Here is a 19,523-nt window from a genome sequence, read left to right on the forward strand (position 1 = left end):
TGGAGATGCAGCAGCAGTCTTAACAAAGTTAGAGGAAAAAAATTGAGGGAAATACATGGGACACTGTGCAGAGGTGTTGTAAAAAATAAAGAAGTTGTAGGTAGGGGGAGGCTGACAGAACTGCAATGATGTCTACTTTCCATTACTTGTTCCTTTTCTTTAGCGAACAGAACAACTCTTATAGTTCTTCCCTCCTTATTCTTGATTGTGTGCTTCCCTGTGTTTTAGTGGCCATGCAGTGGTTTGGATGAGGGAAAACTCATAATTTGGTTTATGGAATAGATCATTTTCATCTGGGACTTGCCTCCTGGTCTAGTTCACTACAGCAAAGGGAGTGATCAGTTCGGGGACCTCTACTCCCGCAGGTACTGCTGCTGAAACTGGAACCTGAGTCTCCATAATATGATTAGTTGCTCCTACCATAATTCAGCAAGCATGATCTGCTCTTCTTTTGTGCCATCTACTTTGTTTTGCTAGTGCAGGTGTTTGCAAGTTTGCATGGCAGGGAAGATAGTGGAATTGACTGAAGTTTAACATGACCATTTGTTTCTTAGGTTATTTGTAAACTAGATTAGGTACTCAGTCCACCATGTGGCCCTGAAAATCCAGTACTGTCACAACTGAGTGGATGTGTTAGGATTAGGAATGAGAGGCTGCCGATGTTGGCAGTGTTGTAAAAGACTTATTTGTCAAACAGTGGCTTTGATGTCTTAAATCTAATTTTTAGAAAAGTACGGATAAAGCTGATCTAACAGGTGGAAGCATTGCTTCCCTGTGAGTGGTGTGTGTGTAGATATTATGCTGCCCATTTTTTTCATAGGCATGCAGAATTTTATGTATGTGGGTGCTAGATATTTCAAAACTTTAAAACTAAGAGATATTCAATGGTCTGTTTCATGCCATTTAATTGAGGTCATTGCACTGAAAACACACTTGCTACCAGTTCTTGATCATGCTGACTGTAACGTTTCTGAGAACTGAAGGGCTTCTAGGGATCTGATTAATATCCCTGAGTATTCATGGTAGCAAGTTGTCCTTTTTTGAGAATGAACATAGCAGAACACGTTTCTCTTGTTTTCAGTATTCTCCATAGAAACAGTATTCCATCTGTAAATGAACCTACTGTACTCTCAGTTTGATTAGGGTCATATTAGTATTTTTATCTTTCACTTGAGAATTTTGATAGGCGTGGATATTGAAATAACTTTTTGCCTGCCTTACAGTCAGATATGAAGCATATTGGCCAATATTTCGGTGTTCTGAAGATCAGAGTATCACATCTTAGTCTGATGAGGTTTATGTCTGAATTTGGTTTACTGATTAACTTGAAATCATGATCTTATTTGCAGAAATCCCTTCAGTTCCATAGTTACATCGTTATCAGTGTACCATTTAGTTGTCTAAATCCGTTGCTAGGTTTGAGCATGGCAGCAGTTGTAAGCAGTATCATTTGATGTCTATCAGGAGTGTGCATGGGGAACTCATTACGTAGGACCACATGATAAGATAATATCTTGGGAAATCTACTTTCCATAGTGAAAAGTTACATTTTGTGCCAAGCCCATTTCAAGTTAAATTTTAATGTTTATTATTATATCTCCACAGGGGAACTTTAGAATTGCTATAACTATTCTAGACTGTTTTTCCTAGTTGCTCTGTGAGACCCAGGTTTTCATCTCTTGAAAATTTTTAGGGTAAATTTGATTGTTCTAAAATGCTGTCATTAATTTTTGTTGTTGTTGTTGCCAAGTGGCTTGACAACAGTAGATTCAAATAGTCATTTTAATTTGAAAATTGAACACATTCTGCAACTTTTAGTATACAGGGAGAAAGTTCAAACTAATTTTGCTGTGCCAAGTATGAGTGGAGTTTGCTTCAGAGAATTTGGGGCTCTGTATAAAGGGACACAGAGCAAATCATGGTTGTTCAGGTTGTCATCCAGATACACAAACTTGACCTCTCAATCAAAAGGGGTTTTGTGCTAATGAGAGTTTCAAATGTATTTATAGGATTGTTATATGAATTTTTTAACGTGTTTGAACATTGAGAAACCTGTTCCTTGTTGAACTGGTATGAATGGGGGTGACTTGAACTTGAATTTAGCTATTAGGTTACATCAGTGTAAAGACTAACTTTGAACACTTACCCATATTTGTGCTTCTTTAAGCAGTAAAACCGTAGCAGAGACATATAATTTCTAAAATGATAGATTGTTTTCCTTTCATTCTCACTTTGGCTGTTAATGACAAAAATTGTGTTTGCTGGCTTCTACTCAGCTATTCTGGATGTACAGTGTGCTCATGTAAATCAGCAGTTTCTGCTCCTATAAATAGACTTTGTCAGCAGCTGCAGAGCAAAACAGACAAGCTTCTGGTCATTTTTGTTATTGCCATTCAGAAATGGTTTGAATAGCTGTGGAAGTGTCCTGTGGTATGTATGACTGCTGCAGTGATATTTGCAGACTGAGCTGAGGTTATGAGTAGGAAGAGGGAAAGAAATAGTGCATTTAGAAGCCAGCAGTGTGAGAGTGGAAGCAAAGAGCTCTGTATTCCTTCATTTGGGAGTCCTTAAGCTGCTTATTTTGTGAATAATATATACATGAAATAACGTTATGAACTGTAGTATTGTAATAGCAGATGAGAGTAGAGAACGTTTGTCAACTGTTGCTTTAGAAACACGACCCTCAACCTGTGAGGTGGCAAATGATCACCTAAAAGTGAAATTCAGTGTATTCCAAAGCCTTGGAAACTGGAAAATTTCTTAGCATCTTAGTTGTATGTTTTACAAGTGTTTTAATCTGTATTCTTTGTACTGAATTGTATCTTAGTGGTGTTGAATATTATTAAAGAAGAAACATGAGATCCTGTCAACTGGAATCATAGCTTATTATTTTTGGTGTTGTTTGTAATGTATGTAAGTTTTTAAACTTCTAATGGATATATTATGGCTTGATAGCCTAAATATTTTAGGTGCTCTACTAGTACAAAAATGGATCATACTAATTCTACATAGAATAAAATACTGACAATGTGAAAAAGCACAAAACATATTTAAAAATATGGACTTTTAAAAAATTATTCCTCTCACATTTTAAATCAGCTGTCATTTTAAGGGGGTAATTGTAGTTCATTCACTGTGAATGACCATTTGTGGCAATAATGAGGTCTAAAAAACTGGGAGACACGAGGAATCTGGTATTTAGCAGATCCTTGCAGGCTGTTATGAGATCAAATTGAAGTACAAAGTTTAGAAGACCTAAACAGTAAGTATCTCAAGTTTAGTGCTAAAATACAATATAAAAAGTTGCACTTCATGGTAAGTATTTCCAGAAAAGATGAACACGTTGTGTGGTAGCTTAATTCCTTTAGAAAAGTAGAAACTCTTAAAATACAGAGTTAGTGTCTTTTGGGGAATGAATGGAAAGGAGGAACAGTCTAACATTTATTTCTGCTTTTAGTCAGCAGATAAGCAGCGAGCCCTGGAAGAAACCAAAGCCTACACAACGCAGTCGTTAGCAAGTGTAGCCTATCTGATCAACACTTTGGCCAACAATGTTCTCCAGATGCTGGATATCCAGGCATCCCAGCTTCGACGCATGGAATCTTCAATCAACCATATTTCACAAGTGAGACTTTTTTCCTGATTTTATTTTTTTTTTCTCTTTGTTCTTGAATTTACACAGCAAGGAAAACTCTCACCTGAACATTTTGTGAATAATAGTCACATTTAAAACAGAAGGATACATTTCTTCTCATACTAATTCTGAGAATTGGTCTCATTATGTGACTGTGTATCTGTGTTAGTGTGAACATTTTGCACAGGATAAGAGATTAAATGTATTCTTGGCCAGTTCATTGTTTGGAGAGGGGTCCATTCTGCATAAATGAAAAGCACAGAAAAATTGCTAATGGAAAAATCAGAATATTATGTTAAGGGACATATTAAGCTTTCTAGCTCCCATTAGGTGACTCACTGTACTTGGTATTTATTTGCTACAGGTGCTTAAAATTAAAAAGAAGTATCAAATGGATGGCAGAAAACAATAGTTGTCATATTTTTACTTTTCCTGTCACTGTAATACTGGTACCTGATGACAAAAGCATAGATGACAGGAATAGTTTGCTCCTGGGTTTTCTTAATAAAAAGTAGTTTGCAATGACATGAACAGAAGGCAAAATTAATGATTCAAGTTTGTGTATGACTACAGAACACCTGCTGTTGTTTGCAGTTTTTCTGGGCAGCAGTAAACTAAGCTACTGATATCAGGAACCCACTGATGAGAGAATTTTGACTGCCAGAGTGGGCTGAGGATAGATGAGAGATTTATTGGAGGCTTACATGCTAATGATGGATTAAAAGTGAAATTGAGAGCAATGAGGTAGTGCTTTCTGTTTGGTGGTGGTTTTTTGTTTTGTTTTTTGTTACTAGAGAGTTTTTTGGCATCCCTACTGAGTATTTTGTGTCTTATTTGACCAATGCATTTTGGCTGCTAGGGTTTCTTGATCTCCATGAGGTAACATCATGAATTAAAATAAATAATACTGTGGTGTTTAGAAAGACATTTGGAAGTAGGAGCCATATAAGGTAGGAAATAAGCAGATTGAGCTGATATTTTAACTTGCTGGTGCTGAAAGGATTGCTAAGCTAGTAGAGGCCTGAACCAGCAAAATAAGTGAATGATTTTATGCCAGTTTAGTGACCAGAATTGGTTCATGGAGGGGTCAGATGAATCCCAGAGCAGGTGACAAGGAAGGGCTGGGGATGACTTCCCTTTTGCTAGTAGTATGCTGTTAGGTTGCCTCAGTCAGCTCATGCAACTGCATCCTCAAAAATAAGATGAAAAGTTTGATTTCTTCCATTATATGCTTCTTGATACTCTATGGAAAAGTCAATTCCTTTTTTTCCCAGAAAATATCACAAATTACTCTGTGTGTGCATGTGTATGTGCTGTGTGTGTGTGTATATGTGCTCTGTGTGTGTATATGGGGCTGTGTGTGCGCTTGTGTGTGTATCCATGTGCTTCTAGACAGGCTAGTGCCAGCTGACAACTATTTCAATTATGTAAAAGCCTGACACAAAAGACAGTATATGAATAAAAATATTCAGGGTTTACTGAAGTTTACGTTTCATAGGTGTGAAAAGTTAATTTTGTCGCACAGTTTCTGCAAAGGAACTTTTGGGGAAAGAGCCGTAGCATTTTAAATATTTTGCTTCTGAGAAGCTGAGGTGCTAGGTTAGTGTCTTTGGCATTTATACAAAATGTCTAGTTAGTTAAAATAGAGCACTAAATCACCAGTGCCCAACACCTAATGAAGATGTATCCACCAAAATTCATAGGCTGCCCTTGACCAACCAAGAAAAAGTTGTGGGGTTTTTCTTTTAATATTGCTGTAAAATTGAAAATTGAGGAGTTTTTTGTTGTTGTTTTTCATTTTCTCCTTCATGGTTGGGATTTTTGGTAGGATCCCTTCCAAATCCTCAGGGAAGAAATTGTATCAGAGGAGAAGACTGTGTTTGAATTTTGGCTTTTACATACACGAAGTGTGTTGATCTAAGGAACTTTATTAAGTTGAATTTAATATATTCAGAAATGGCTTCATCCTATGATACCAGTGTTGTAGCTGTTTCATTTGTCTTGATTTTGGTAGTTATTTTTCTCTAAAAAATAAATTTCTTTTGTCACATTTTCTGTGTAATAAATAATTTGTTTTCAGGAAATTTGATTCTGATTCTGGAACAAGCCTAACATGAGAAGACATCCTTGGTCTTTTTTTTGTATGTTTCAGTCTTTTTTACATTGGCTGTAAAGTTTAGTGGACTCTTTCTCGTACCACTTAAAATGCCTCATGGTATAACACCTCATTGCCAAACTATCCTGTCAGTCAGTCTGAACTGAAATGATGTCAGGAATGTAGAACAGATAACAGGCGGTAATTACAATCTGCTCACTGCTATTGATATTTATGTTAGGAAACACTAATGCAAATTATGATACCTGGGTGTGTAATCCTGCTTTTAATTCTGATTTGGAATTCCACATATTCTCCAAAGAAGGGAGCAAAATCATTTGGCTCTTAGTAAGAAATTTTTTTTCAAAAGTGCTTTTTTTGTTCAAGTGTAGTTCAGACTAGAAGAGACATGATTAGAAGGTAAAACATTCTAGTTCTCTGTTCACTGATAGAATGCCAACTTATATGACTTTCTATGTTTCCTTCTAAATGCCAACTTAATCAAAGAGCTGAAAAGGAAGCTGATAATCATTTGTGGTTTCTCAGATTATATATAGATCCTCAATAAGGAAATCGTTACTATTGAAACTATTTTTATGCAAGTTATTAAATTTGGAATTACTTTGATTTGTTCTAAAAGCTGATGAATCCATTCTTATTTGCCTTCTTGAACCTTGTCCAGAACTACATGTTATACAGGGTTTCATATTTGGCAGACAATTTAAATCCTAAATACAGTTCATCTTTATAAATATTTATACTTGTTAAAAAAAATGTGTTAATTTTACAGGTTAGCAAGCACTGCAAAATGTGGTTAATGTCCAAATTCTTTAAATCAATCTGGCAGATTTTCAGGTTTTAATAATTTTTTTTTTAAACTGAATTGTAGAAACCCACACTAACAGACTGACAATAACAGACTGATAACTTTAAATTAGAATGTTTTGAGAAGACGAAGAAATCAAAGCTGCTGGAGACTTTTATTTCTGAAATGTCATTACAGTTTAGATGTTCAAACTAACTTAATACATCAAGTGCTAACTTAACAAGTGCTAACTTAATACTTCAAGAAATTTCAGTTGCAGATAGAAGAGGCTGTTTCGCAAAACTCTGAGTTCAGTGACTTTTAGGTGGTAAATAGTGTTACCTTTGGAATCCCAGAAATTATTTAATGGTTTTTCTATTTTAATCTTTACACAACTGGAGGCTGTTTTTATTGAATTCAGTATGGAAACTTGATGTTTCCAAATGGCCAGAAAATTCCTAATAGAAAAAGAAAAGGCAAAAATGCAGCTGTTTACACTTCCCCCCCCCCCGCCCCCCCACCTTAAGTTAGCCCTTGCCTTATTGTAGATGGCTTGGAAAATGTATGAAAAGATGACAGTAATGAGCCTGACCTCTAACAAACTGTTATTTAAAAGCTTTTGCCAAAGTTCATGGAGCTATGGGGTGAAAAAAAAGTGCGTAATGATGTTGTCGGGAGTCTGAAAGTCCTTGTTAGAAAAGAGTGGTTTAAGTTAAAGATGGGCACAGTGTATCCCATCTGCAGTAATTACCTGTGTCTTGAGGAAGTTTTCATTTTCTTTAATAGCATGTTAATCTTTGTTCCTTCCTTAACTAGTCAAATACCTCAAATGTTACTTTTTGCTGCTTTATAGGTGTCTTAAGATCTACTGAGGTGTCTTAAGATCTAATGACTCCAGTAGTCTACTAAGCAAGAAAATGAAATTTTTGAAAAAGCGAAATGCTTTTCAATACTATTTTAAGAGTATGTACCAGATTAGGTGCTCCTTTTATGCTCTTATGAATCATCATGCAAGAGAATTCCCATTAGATGAACTTAGGTTTTAATAAGTTTTTATGCATTTCATTGTTTGTTCATGTAGTTGAGCCTCACTGATCACCATAATCCTTAAGGAAACTGGTTGGACTCACAACTCCTATGAATAATTAATAATAATTAAAATAATTTAAAAAACACGCTTTTCATTCATGGAAACAAATATCCACAGTGCCAAGATACTGTCACTACAGTCACATGCACATTAAATATCTGCACTCACATAGAATTTATGGATATTAATAATTGCATAAGTAAATACTAAAATAACATATTTAAATTTGCAGAGGTCAAGCACTTGAAATGCAGAGAGAAGAAATCATCTTCCCAACATTGCACTCATTACTTTCCTTCTAATTTGTGGGTTGAAATTAGGCACTGAGAGCGTAGCGTCCAAGGCATTAACTGGTTCTGAATGACCAGATCCAGACCTGTAAGGCTTTGATGTTTCAAAGGACAACAGGAAGAACTTTTTCCAATATGTGGCAGATAAAACTAATATCAGAGGCAATTTAGGCCCACTGATGAACCAGGTGGGTGCCCTGGTGACAGAAGATACAGAGAAGGCAGAGTTACTAATTGCCTTCTTTGTCTCTGTCTACTCTGCCGGAGGCTGTCCTGAGGAGCCCCGTACCGCTGAGGACCCAGAGGAAGGCAGGACAATGGAGGAGTTTGCCTGGGTTGATGAGGACTGGGTTAGGGAGCAATTAGGCAATCTGGACATCCATAGATCCATGGATCCGGATGGGATGCACCCGCGGGTGCTGAGGGAGCTGGCTGAGGTCATTGCCGGGCCAATCTCCATCATCTTTGCCAAGTCTTGGGAAATGGGAGAGGTGCCTGAGGACTGGAGGAAAGCAAATGTCACTGCAGTCTTCAAAAAGGGCAAGAAGGAGGACCCCAGTAACTATAGACCGGTCAGCCTCATCTCCATCCCTGGGAAACTGATGGAACGACTTCTCCTTGGTGCCATCTCAAGGCATCTCAGGGATAAGAGGGTCATTAGGGGCAGTCAACATGGCTTCACCAAGGGGAAGTCGTACTTGACCAACCACATTGACTTTTATGAGGACATAACAAGATGGATGGATGATGGCAGACCGGTGGACGTGGTCTACCTTGACTTGAGTGAGGCATTTGACACAGTCTCCCACAGCATCCTCACAGCTAAACTGAGGGAGTGCAGTCTGGATGATCGGGTAGTGAGGTGGACTGTGAACTGGCTGAAGGGAAGAAGCCAGAGAGTCGTGGTCAATGGGCAGAGTCCAGTTGAGGCCTGTATCTAGTGCAGTGCCTCAGGGGTCAGTGCTGGGGCCTGTATTATTCAATATATTCATCAATGATTTGGATGAGGGAATAGAGTGACTGTCAGCAAGTTTGCTGATGACACCAAGCTGGGAGGAGTGTCTGACAGGGCAGAGGCTGTGCTGCTATCCAGAGGCCTGGACAGGCTGGAGAGTTGGGCGGGGAGAAATTTAATGAAATATAACAAGGGCAAGTGCAGAGTCTGTCATCTGGGCAGGAACAACCCCAGGTTCCAGTATAAGTTGGGGAATGACCTATTAGAGAGCAGCGCAGGGGAAAGGGACCTGGGGGTCCTGGTGGACAGCAGGATGACCATGAGCCAGCACTGGGCCCTTGTGGCCAGGAAGTCAATGGTACCTGGGGTGGATTAGAAGGGGGTGGTCAGTAGGTCAGAGAGGTTCTCCTGCCCCTCTGCTCTGCCCTGGGGAGACCACACCTGGAATATTGTGTCCAGTTGTGGCCCTTCAGTTCCAGCAGGACAGGGAACTGCAGGAGAGAGTCCAGCGCAGGGCAACAAAGATACTGAAGGGAGTGGAGCATCTCCCGTGTGAGGAAAGGCTGAGGGAGCTGGGGCTCTGGAGCTGGAGAAGATGAGACTGAGGGGTGACCTCATTAATGTTTATAAATATGTAAGGGGTGAGTGTCAGGAGGATGGAGCCAGGCTCTTCTCGGTGACAACCAGTGATAGGACAAGGGGTAATGGGTTCAAACTGGAACACAAGAGGTTCCACTTAAATTTGAGGAGAAACTTCTTCTCAGTAAGGGTGACAGAACACTGGACCAGGCTGCCCAGGGGGGTTGTGGAGTCTCCTACTCTGGAGACATTCAAAACCCACCTGGATGCCTTTGTGTGTAACCTCATCTGCGTGTTCGTGCTCCGGCGGGGGGATTGGACTGGATGAGCTTTTGAGGTCCCTTCCAATCCCTGACATTCTGTGATTCTGTAATTCAGTACCTGTGAGACATCGTGCAGTATAGCATAGGGTTTGGAGGAGCAGCTGCTGGGGCAGCTGAGCTTTGTTTCACATTCTAGGAAATGGTATCAGAGGTCTGTGAGACAAAGGGCATGCAAAGAACAGTTTAATATTTCTGCAGGTCTCTAACGACTTGTCTAGATCACAGATGAAGTCTGAGATAATGCTGCAGTACTATTAAACATGAGGCTGTCCTCCAAGCTGTCGCAGTCGCATGCTGTTAGCTTATCAAGAAAGTATGTGCTTTCTAACTCCTCCTCACGAGGTGAGGATTCTGTAGACGATCTCTTTGATACGACTGCTGCTTGTTCCAAAGCTGCTTTTTCCAGTATGCTGCAAAAGCAAAGGTCTGACACACAGAAGGGATAGAAACCTGTGATGGAAGATAAAATACTGATCATGACCCTGATGCAGAATGGTACACTCTTGGTTCTCTGGCCTGGAAAGTGTTCGTGTGCTCTGTTTGCACTGATATTTGTACAATCAATACTATCGTAAGAGCCGTGAAGATTTGATCTGCACTATTGTATTGGGGGATAGTATATAACCTGGTCATCACAGGGAGCTTCAGGAAGGACTTCAGCAAATTTGGTTGGAAAGTCATTTCGTTGTTAAATAGTCGTAGAAATGAAAATCTGTTAAGCTTGTATGAACTACAAATTTCTGTAGAGTTCATATATTGAGCAAATCCAAGTGGGTTTTTGTGAGGGTGATGGCAGACGTGTCCTAGATAGTTTAACTACTCCTATTAAATTTCAAATAATTGCTCAGAAAACTGAAGGTTTCCAAAGTGGGGGTTGCCAACATATTTTGACCTTGACTAATCTATTTTTCTGTTGCTTTGTTTTAAGAAATAGTTGTGCAGCTTTGGTAGAAACCTTACAGTTCTAGGCAGGTGGTACTAGAGGTGGCAGAAATGTACACAACAAAGCTGTATTAAGTGCTTAATTTCAGCAAAGTTGAAAGATCTTGAAAATATGTTGCTGGGAAATACTAGGTAATCTTTATAGATAGTAATTTGAGCTTCCACATAATAGCCCTGGTATTTCTGGAAATTCTTCTCTGAAAAGAACGTGAAGGTATGGCTTCTTAGAAGTAGGGTTTTTTCTTGTTTGTTTGGTTAACAGTGTAACCAGCCGCACTGCCCCAATCCCTACCCAAAGAAAACTACAATTTTTAAAAGTGTGTTATGAAAAGGAGTTCTCATTTGTACCTATTCCTTATTTGCCATAGAGCCTGTCTTCTAACTGTGAAAAGTGTTTCTGGTACCGTTCATAATCACTGAAGTGCTAACAAGAAATCCTATGGATGTTTAGAAATACTAATGGTGGTGATTCTGACTGTTTTCTTACTTTTTTTTTCAGCTTACATCTAAAAGCTTTGTTCACTGTGGCAAATTTCCTATAAGGAAAACTGCTCTGTGAGCAAGGAATTATTTTTGTTTCAAATGATGCAAGAAACTGCATGCACTATGATTAGATATATATATCTCTATGTATTTTTTTTCCCCCCTGAAAGGGGGAAGTAGACTTTTTGGTAGCTTTTTTTCTACTCTTGTTACCAAATAAGATTCAAGTATGTGGTTTTAGGCAATGAGTTTTCAGTAGGGCTTTGTCTTACACTGGAGGTTCTCCTGTGATACTTGTAATATGTGGAGGGAGGAATTTTCAGTGTTGGCCTTAGACATTCAAAGTAGAGGCTCTGGGTTTAACCATTGGCTTCACTGTGGATAAAGTAGGACTAAGCACCTTCTAAAATGTAATGATTACTTGCGATGAGTGATTTGTAATGACTGAAACACCTTGTTGGTTTGTCCGAATGAAATTTTATTCTATCATATAAGTCCTAGTTTAGCAAACCAGTTTACAGTGTAAGAAAACCTGCTAGCTGTTCAGTTTTCAGGCCATAAAAGTTAGGGTTTGGGAAGGTATCCTTACCACTTCATGTAGTTGGAGAATACTTCAAAGACAAGCTTAGAGAGCAACTGTAAAATTGAAAGGGATAATTTAAGGAATATTATAAAACAGTGTCAGTAAATTAATGGGAACTAGTAGGAATGCAAAGGAGAAGGAATTTTGCTGAACTGTAAAGAATGAGAATAGCAGAAAACCTGAAGAACCCGTAGCTATTAGTGTGGGTTTAGAGATGTCAAGTTCAACAGTAAATTGAACAAAGACGGTGTAATCAAATATATGTAGTGATATGTTTAGCAGAGTACACAGAGATCTTTGAAACATTGGAACTGATACAATTTTTTTTATACTGACTCTGTATTCAAATGCATAGCACTGTTAGTAAATACACTGCGTCTTTTGTAGACGGTGGACATTCACAAAGAGAAAGTTGCTAGAAGAGAAATTGGTATCTTGACTACAAACAAAAACACCTCAAGAACTCACAAAATCATTGCACCAGCTAACTTGGAGCGACCAGTTCGCTACATCAGGAAACCTATTGATTATACAATTCTAGATGATATTGGACATGGAGTGAAGGTAGGTGATATTGTTAAAACAGCCAAACTGCAAATACATTGTCTTTGTGTATTTTCAAAATAACCTGCTGCTTTTCATGGTACTATACCAGTTTCTTCTTACCTGGCCAGTGTGTCTATAAACATAAGAGGAGTCCTTGCCCATTTCTGTTTCCTTATCCCGGTGTTTCTAAACCTTGCAAACCCAATGAATCTTATTTCTGAGGATATTCGGGACTGTGGGTCTCGCCTTTTAAAATGCTTCTGAATGTCTGCTTGTGTGATGCTGCAATTGTTATTTGACTCAGTTGCCAGGGATATACCTGGGGGCTGAAAGGCCAGTGACCATCACTTTTCTGCCTGAATTAGCACCACAAAGTATGACCCAGCTGTAATTGCTGCTGGTTTACTTTGAAGCTCAACCGAATAAAGGGTTTGCATGAAGGAGTATTACCTGCTCCCTTTTCTTCTTTCTGTCAGTCAGTTGTACCCGTATCCTGTGATGTGCTGTGTTAAAGTGAGCTCTTTACAACTTCTGCGCCATATGGAGTTTCAGAATGGGAATATTGCTGCCAGGTTCGAAGCCAGCTGGTTCTCCCTTTCAGACTAGGAAAAAACGAGGAATTTCAGGGCAAAGATCAGACTGAGACACAACTGGTGGCCGTTTTAAGCAAGTGTTAGATCAGTGTGCACGACAGCAGTAATATCATGTGTGAGATTAGTTAGGTGTTTTTTAAAAGCATGTCCTGAATGTAAACACAGTCTCAGCAGGTCTGAGCTCATTGTTAACTTGTGCTGCCAGGAAAACAAATACGGAAATGAGAACACTGACAGTGTTAAAGTTCCAGGAGAAGAAAGGTAAATAGCACAAAGCGGTGTCATTTTTACACGACAAACTAACAAATCCATGAACTTGTTCAGTAGCAGTAAGGTAAGATGCTTCTTCCAGTCAAAGTACACCAGAATTTCTTTTGCTTGACACCTAACTGGATTAGGTTATCGATGTTTTTAAAATGGCAATAGGTTGTTTAACCAATTTCTTAAAATTCAAATTCTGAACAGTCCTATTTAAATATCTTTTCCAAGCAATTTTATTCAAGGCTTTCTCAACATCCTGTTTGTTAATGGAAAGTGGTTTTTCTGCATTTCTTACCAAAAGAGTCAGTTTCAGTTTGTAACCCTAAACACATTTTAGAAAGACAAGTGACTCTTTAAGCTTGATTTGGAAAACTAAACCAAGCAAAAAAGACTCAGCATTAATAGCTATAAATTTGACCAGTAAATTAGTACCAGTCTACTGCTAATTGTTTTGAATTTATGCAGGTCAGCAGAACTCCTTCTGGATATGGATGGAGCATATTAACCTGTAGGATTACTGTTGCTAATATTTTAATGATCACTTTTGTTTTAATAAGATTATTTTAGAACTCATTAAAGAATCATTTGTAATTGCTCTGTAGCACAATCTTATTTAGTACTGGCTCTAAACCATTAAAATTGATGTCCCACTTACCTCAATGTAGCAGAATCATACTCACTGTGATGCAATGAATTACGTTCTTCTGAAAGAACATAGTTCATCAAATGGATGATGACTCAAATGTGTATTTACATCCATTTGTTACGCTTGTGATATGCTTGAAACATGTTACAAATGATATTTACAATATACTCGATTTATCTAGAATATGAATAAGTATTGTGTACTTGTGAAACAGTAAGCAGAGAACTTGAAATCATACTATCCTTAACACTAAGATCCATAGATCAGTTCCAATGAGGTTACTCCTGAGTTCAGCACAGAAGAATGAACCATTCTTGCTGATGAGAAAGTGACCAGTTGTCCTTATGAACCTGTTCTGTTTGAGTAACTACAGATTAGTTTACTAGATCTCCTGCTGGAGAGCAAAGGAAAAAAGAAAAGGCGTAGGAGCTTTAAATTTCCCTATTTATAGCTCTTTATTGCTTGACCTGTGGCACTTTTCCCTTCAAATAGCATTAAAGTTCCAGATATCATCAGGGTGCCTGAGTCTGCATTCTTTGTCCTCTTACTTTTTCTGCTATGGGGCTTCCCCTCTAGTACTCGAACCCAGAGTTACGCATTGTCAAGGCAATCAAAGAGTTAATGCAGCAAGCATTCAGTGTAACCCCTGAGAGATGGCGAACTGAACAGAGAATGATACGGGAGAAAAACCTAGTGTCCGTGGCCAAGAAATCCAGAATGCTATGTTGAGAGAAGTAGTTTAGGCACCTGAGCACCTGTTTGTTCCATTCAGAAATGTGAAGCGTCAGTGGATACCATCTTAAGGAAAAGGTGCTCTACAATACGGTTTCTTAATAGGTGAGAATTTAAGTGCCACTCTATCACTCCAGCAGTGCCTCCTCATCTTCCTTCCCTGAAGCTACAATGCTGCAAAAACTTTTCAAATGTTTCTTGAGTTACCAAGTGTTCAGATCTGTTCATCCCTCCCAAGAGTTCTTTAGTCAAGAAGATGACAAAAACCCTGTCCACTCTGGCCAGGACAGGGGGACGTGGTTTCCCAGCGTTGCTGTGTGAAGCAGAGACCATTTTGGTTAATAGCTCCGTGGAACTTTAAACTCAAAGACAGGTGATTTTCTAGTAAATCAGGATATGTTTCTTTTTTAATACTTTCGGATCTATTTTTGATTTAAATGGATGAAACAGAGTAGTCACTCTGGAGTCACACAGTTGAGGTTCTGCATACTTAATGTTCGGTGTTACAAAAGGTGTAAGAAATGCGATGACACATTTAGATTAGCTGAACTGAAAACAGATGAAACTATATTCAAATGGAAATACTAGTATTTTTGAAAAAAATATTAGGAGGAAAGAAGGTACGTGTTATTGTGCCAATAAGAAGTAGGACTTAATGTCAAAAAGGTTTTAAAATAAGATTTCACTGTTGGTTAATGTCTTAAGACATAGTTTAGAAAATACTGATGTGTGGTGCAGTATCCATATAGAGTGCTCTGCTTCTTACACGATGTCATGGTTTGCTCTTGATCTTTGTTCAAGAGAGATCTCATGGCGTCAGGTTAAGAGTTAACTAACGGCACTGTCTAGGAAAGAACTTGTATTAGCTTAATATTCTAGAGGCTTCTGTTTCAGCTAGTTGTAAATGCACTAATGCGTGTAGCAGTTTTAATGAACTCAGGGTATTGATAAGGCTATTCTTTGACAGCTCAAATAAATTAATCTCTGAAGTTAATCCAGCTACATCTCATGTTTCATTCTAAAATAAGCTGATTTTTTGTTAGCACTCTAAGAACTTGAGTAAACACTATACAAGCATTAATTTAAAGGTGTTAATGTAAAGGCTTTGTGATCAATGTATGTTGAAAATTTCAGCTTGAAAATCTTTTGTTCATGACACATTCTGCCTTAATCACTCTTTCTATGATCTACTGATACATTATTTTGTTAATGCTGAAAGCTTAACTTTTTTCTTTCTTTTTCCTTTCTCTTCATATCCTGAAGTTCCAACTAACCTTTCAATGCTTTTTTTCCTTACCTCTTTTATTTGCTCCATTTATGCATTAAGTGGTTGCTTAGATTTAAGGTAAGAAACCCCAGGGCTGGATTTCCATTCTTATTCTTCTGAGACTATTACACACGGGGAGATGATGAATAAGAATGTTACTGATTGTTTCACAAAACGCCTGTTCTCCCTCCTGTGTATCAGACCTTCCATTGAATGATTTCATTGTAGATAAACATTTTGTGATATGAATTGATGTATTTATGTAACAAAGCTGAAACAGCTCATTTTAAAATTTTTGTGGCAAAATATCGACTGCCTTCAGCACATCTACTAGATCATTTACAAGGGAAAAATGTTGTGCTAACCTTGTGTAGACAAAAAGATACAGTGAATAGCTAGTGGCTGAATGAGCCTCCCCCTGTGTAATAGTCTTTTTATCCTATATGCGGTATAAGTTATTTTTTAATTGAGATGAACGTTTCAGTGTGAGATTGCTCAGATAATGGGCTCCAAAGGTGTGTAACAAATTCAAATCTGTATGTTATTTTTTAAAGTTGCAGTATCCTTGATTTTTTTCAGAAACTGCTAGTGCTATTTAAATACTGAGAGGCACTCGTATGGAAATTGTCACAAATTTGATAGCTGTGTAAAATATTAACCTTTAAACAACAAGCTAAGTGGTTCATTTAGTCAAATATTAAATAAATAGTGCATCAAAGAATTCAGACTGAAGCAGGTCAAATTCTCAAGGATTTTGAAGAGGTTTAAATGTTAGTAGCCTTAGTGGCTCCAGAAGGAGCAAGATAAATCATAAAATAAATTAGACAAGCAGTTAAATGAAGTTATATGATATTATGTTGGAGTTCATAGCACATTAGTTATAGCCTTTGTTGAGTATTGTGAGATCATCATCCTCCTGAAGTGCAACTGGTTTGGGGAAAGAGGCTACAAAAGTTTTTTAGTAGCAGCCACCACAGTTTTAAAGAGGGAACTGTATCTTAGAACATAGAATACTAATATGTAATATGGGTATATTAATTAAATGAAGTTCCAAGTTGATGTGAAATATTTTTAATGACTAAGTATTTTCTATGGCTGGAGAAATCTAACAGAAAATTGTGCACATTCCTGAAAAGATTGCCTGTAAACCCAGGTACTACTGTAGATGTCCCAATGATGTCCCTATGACATTGGCCAGGTGATACTTTAATGAAAGTATTTAAGCGTATGTAGCACATCTGATCACAATGGAGAATGTTTCATAAGTGAGAGATTTCTCACATGTCATTTGAAATTTATTTTTATATGACTGTGTGATGTACAGTATTTCAAGTCACATAGTGTTTAAATGCTTTTTATTTGAGAACTGCAAAACATTTCTCCTTCCTGACACTTTCTGTCTGCACACACATATGCCTTATTCTGGGCATCCGCTCATGTTGGGTGATGTTTTTATTAGTGATCTTAAAAGCATAACTTGCAAACTCAGTTTTCTTTGTTGCAGTCACTGATGGGCCATGTTTTTTTCTTATTAGAGTTTTGGCAAAATAGGATTCTTTTGACATCCTGAAAGTTCTAGAAAATCCAGTTTGACTATAAAGCACCACATAAAAATTTCTGGGCTGAGTCCAACTTTGGCTTTAGAAAGTAGTTCCTCCTGAGCTGTGATTGTATGGAACATCTGGGATTCAGAATTTTAGGGGGAAAAAAAATCCCATTTTTCTTTTGGTAATTGAACTGACAATGAGATGTTCTTCAGAAGAGTAAAAATGTGAAGTCTTTGTTGCAGGTGGGTGTCTGTCGAGGGTTTAGATTGCAGGGACACAATAAAACCCTGGCAGATGTATTGTTAACCTCCTCTCCCCCCCTGCTTCCCCCTTTTACCCCTCCCTCTCCCCCCCTTCCCACTCAGCACAGGTGATCGGGAGGGACAGAAGGATAGAGAGAAGAGAGTTGGAAAAATTAAAAATGTTTTACTAATGCTACTGATAAGAATAGAGAAAATAATACAAACTATATAAAACCAATCTTGAAAGTCCCAGCAACTGCAGAGCCAGCACCCAAAGTCCTGGACTGGACTCTGCAGCCAACCGGAGCTGGATTCAGTCTGTCACTGGCCTCAGTTCGCAGGGACGACTCACAAAGTCCTCTCCTAATGTCGGCCATAAGGAAAAGGGACGAGATCCTCGTGATCTCTCACTTTTATATGAATTATCATGTGAATGGGATGTTATACACAGTTGGTCAGTTTTTGGTCACCAGTTTCTCGTTGCCCCTCTCACGAGATGTCCATCCCTGCTTATCAATAACTTCACATTCCATTGCTATATTTACCAAAGAATGTATCTGTTTCTCCAGGAAAATGCAGCTGATATGAAGCTTGAGCTGACAGGCAAATTCACTAAAAGAGAAACTTGTTTTTTAACAAAGCCAGGACAGTGTCTTACAGCTGCAAAAATACACAGTGCATTGGTGCAAATAGTGTTTGCACGTCTAATGATCAGCTCCTTTATCTGACCAACTGTGTATTTCTGCGGTTGTCATCCAGAGAATTATTTTGCTCATGAAAACATTCCCAAGGATTGAATTGAGTGAACTGCAGGATTTCTCAGTTTCAACCAGTTTATTTCACTACAAATTGCTTATATGGTGGAGTGCTAAAAAAGCTCAATCTGCTTATTTTGTTTATGTAGTTTCTCTCAGCAAAACTTCAAATTCCAGCTCCAGTGCTGACCAAGTTACAGCTTCAGTAGAAGATGTCTTCTTCTGTAGTGCAGGTGCTTGCTAATTCACATATAAAAAGCTTCTGCAAGGCATCCAGTAAAAGGAAAAAAAGAAAAAATCCAAGATCTCCCTAGAATTATTTGGTGTTCCACCATGTAATTTCAGTTGGTGATATTTTGTGCTATTTCACTTCCGTGGGAAGAGGCAAATAAAAGAATTGGAAAAATCCCTGCATGCGTTCCGCATCGAGCCTGTGCACGACTTGGCTCTTCACAGGGTTGGCTTCCTGCTCTGAGAATAGGCAGCTGTTGGAGGGTGTTCTGATCTTTGTGCCCAAATCATTACTGCCCCTCTTATTTTTTTTTCTTTTGGTTAGCTGTTTTGGCAGTTGTGAGCAAAGACAGAGATACTCCTTTGTGTTTCTGGTTGCAGGCTCTGTTTTCCTAAAAGCATTTTCAAACTCTGAACTGCAAACCAGGCCCAGCTCGTGGGGTCCTGCAGTCAAACCAGCAGCCAGATGCCTTGCTCTGCTTTCACCCTCTAATTAAAACCAGTTGCATCTGGATAGCTCCAGCTGTGTGGAGATAGGGGAAACGTCATCTAAACAGTTCAATTTCTGGCAAATTCCGACTTACTCCAGAAAATGGATTTTTGAAACTTGACAACAAATGCAGATGTGGCCTTGAGTTCTAGTGGTTGCTTCGGATTGTAGATGTTTGTACGAGGGATGTGTGTGTGGATGAGGATTTGGATTTGTGCATGGAAACTATCTTTACAACCATAGGTGCAAAATGGAAAAGGCAATAAAGTTTTGCAAGGGGAGACATAAATGGCTTTCCTTTTTTCTTCTTTTTTTTTTCTTTTCCCCTCTCCTCCTAGTGGAAGTGGTCATAGAAGGGGACAGTTGGAAATGTTACGGTTTGTGTCTCAACTGAAGTTGCAACTTGTCTAGTTTCAAATTATTATTATTATTTA

The 19,523-nt window shown here is 38.4% G+C and overlaps 1 protein-coding gene across 14 annotated transcripts in view; it reads left to right on the top strand.

Moving 5' to 3' along the window:
- Positions 1-19,523, top strand: part of ABI2 (abl interactor 2) — a 62,210-nt gene that overhangs the window by 22,180 nt on the left and 20,507 nt on the right. For 6 of the 14 annotated variants that reach the window (XM_082056493.1, XM_082056495.1, XM_082056498.1 and 3 more), the window contains exons 2-3: positions 3,458-3,625; positions 12,167-12,343. In XM_082056493.1, coding sequence (XP_081912619.1) covers positions 3,458-3,625; positions 12,167-12,343 — 345 coding nt within the window. Of the gene's footprint in view, positions 1-3,457; positions 3,626-12,166; positions 12,344-15,884; positions 15,903-19,523 lie in introns of all 14 variants that reach the window. The other 8 variants (XM_082056485.1, XM_082056492.1, XM_082056497.1 and 5 more) reach the window with 2 other exon arrangements.

The sequence above is a fragment of the Streptopelia decaocto genome (genome assembly GCF_964273445.1).
Source record: "Streptopelia decaocto genome assembly, chromosome: 6".
NCBI lineage: Eukaryota > Metazoa > Chordata > Aves > Columbiformes > Columbidae > Streptopelia > Streptopelia decaocto.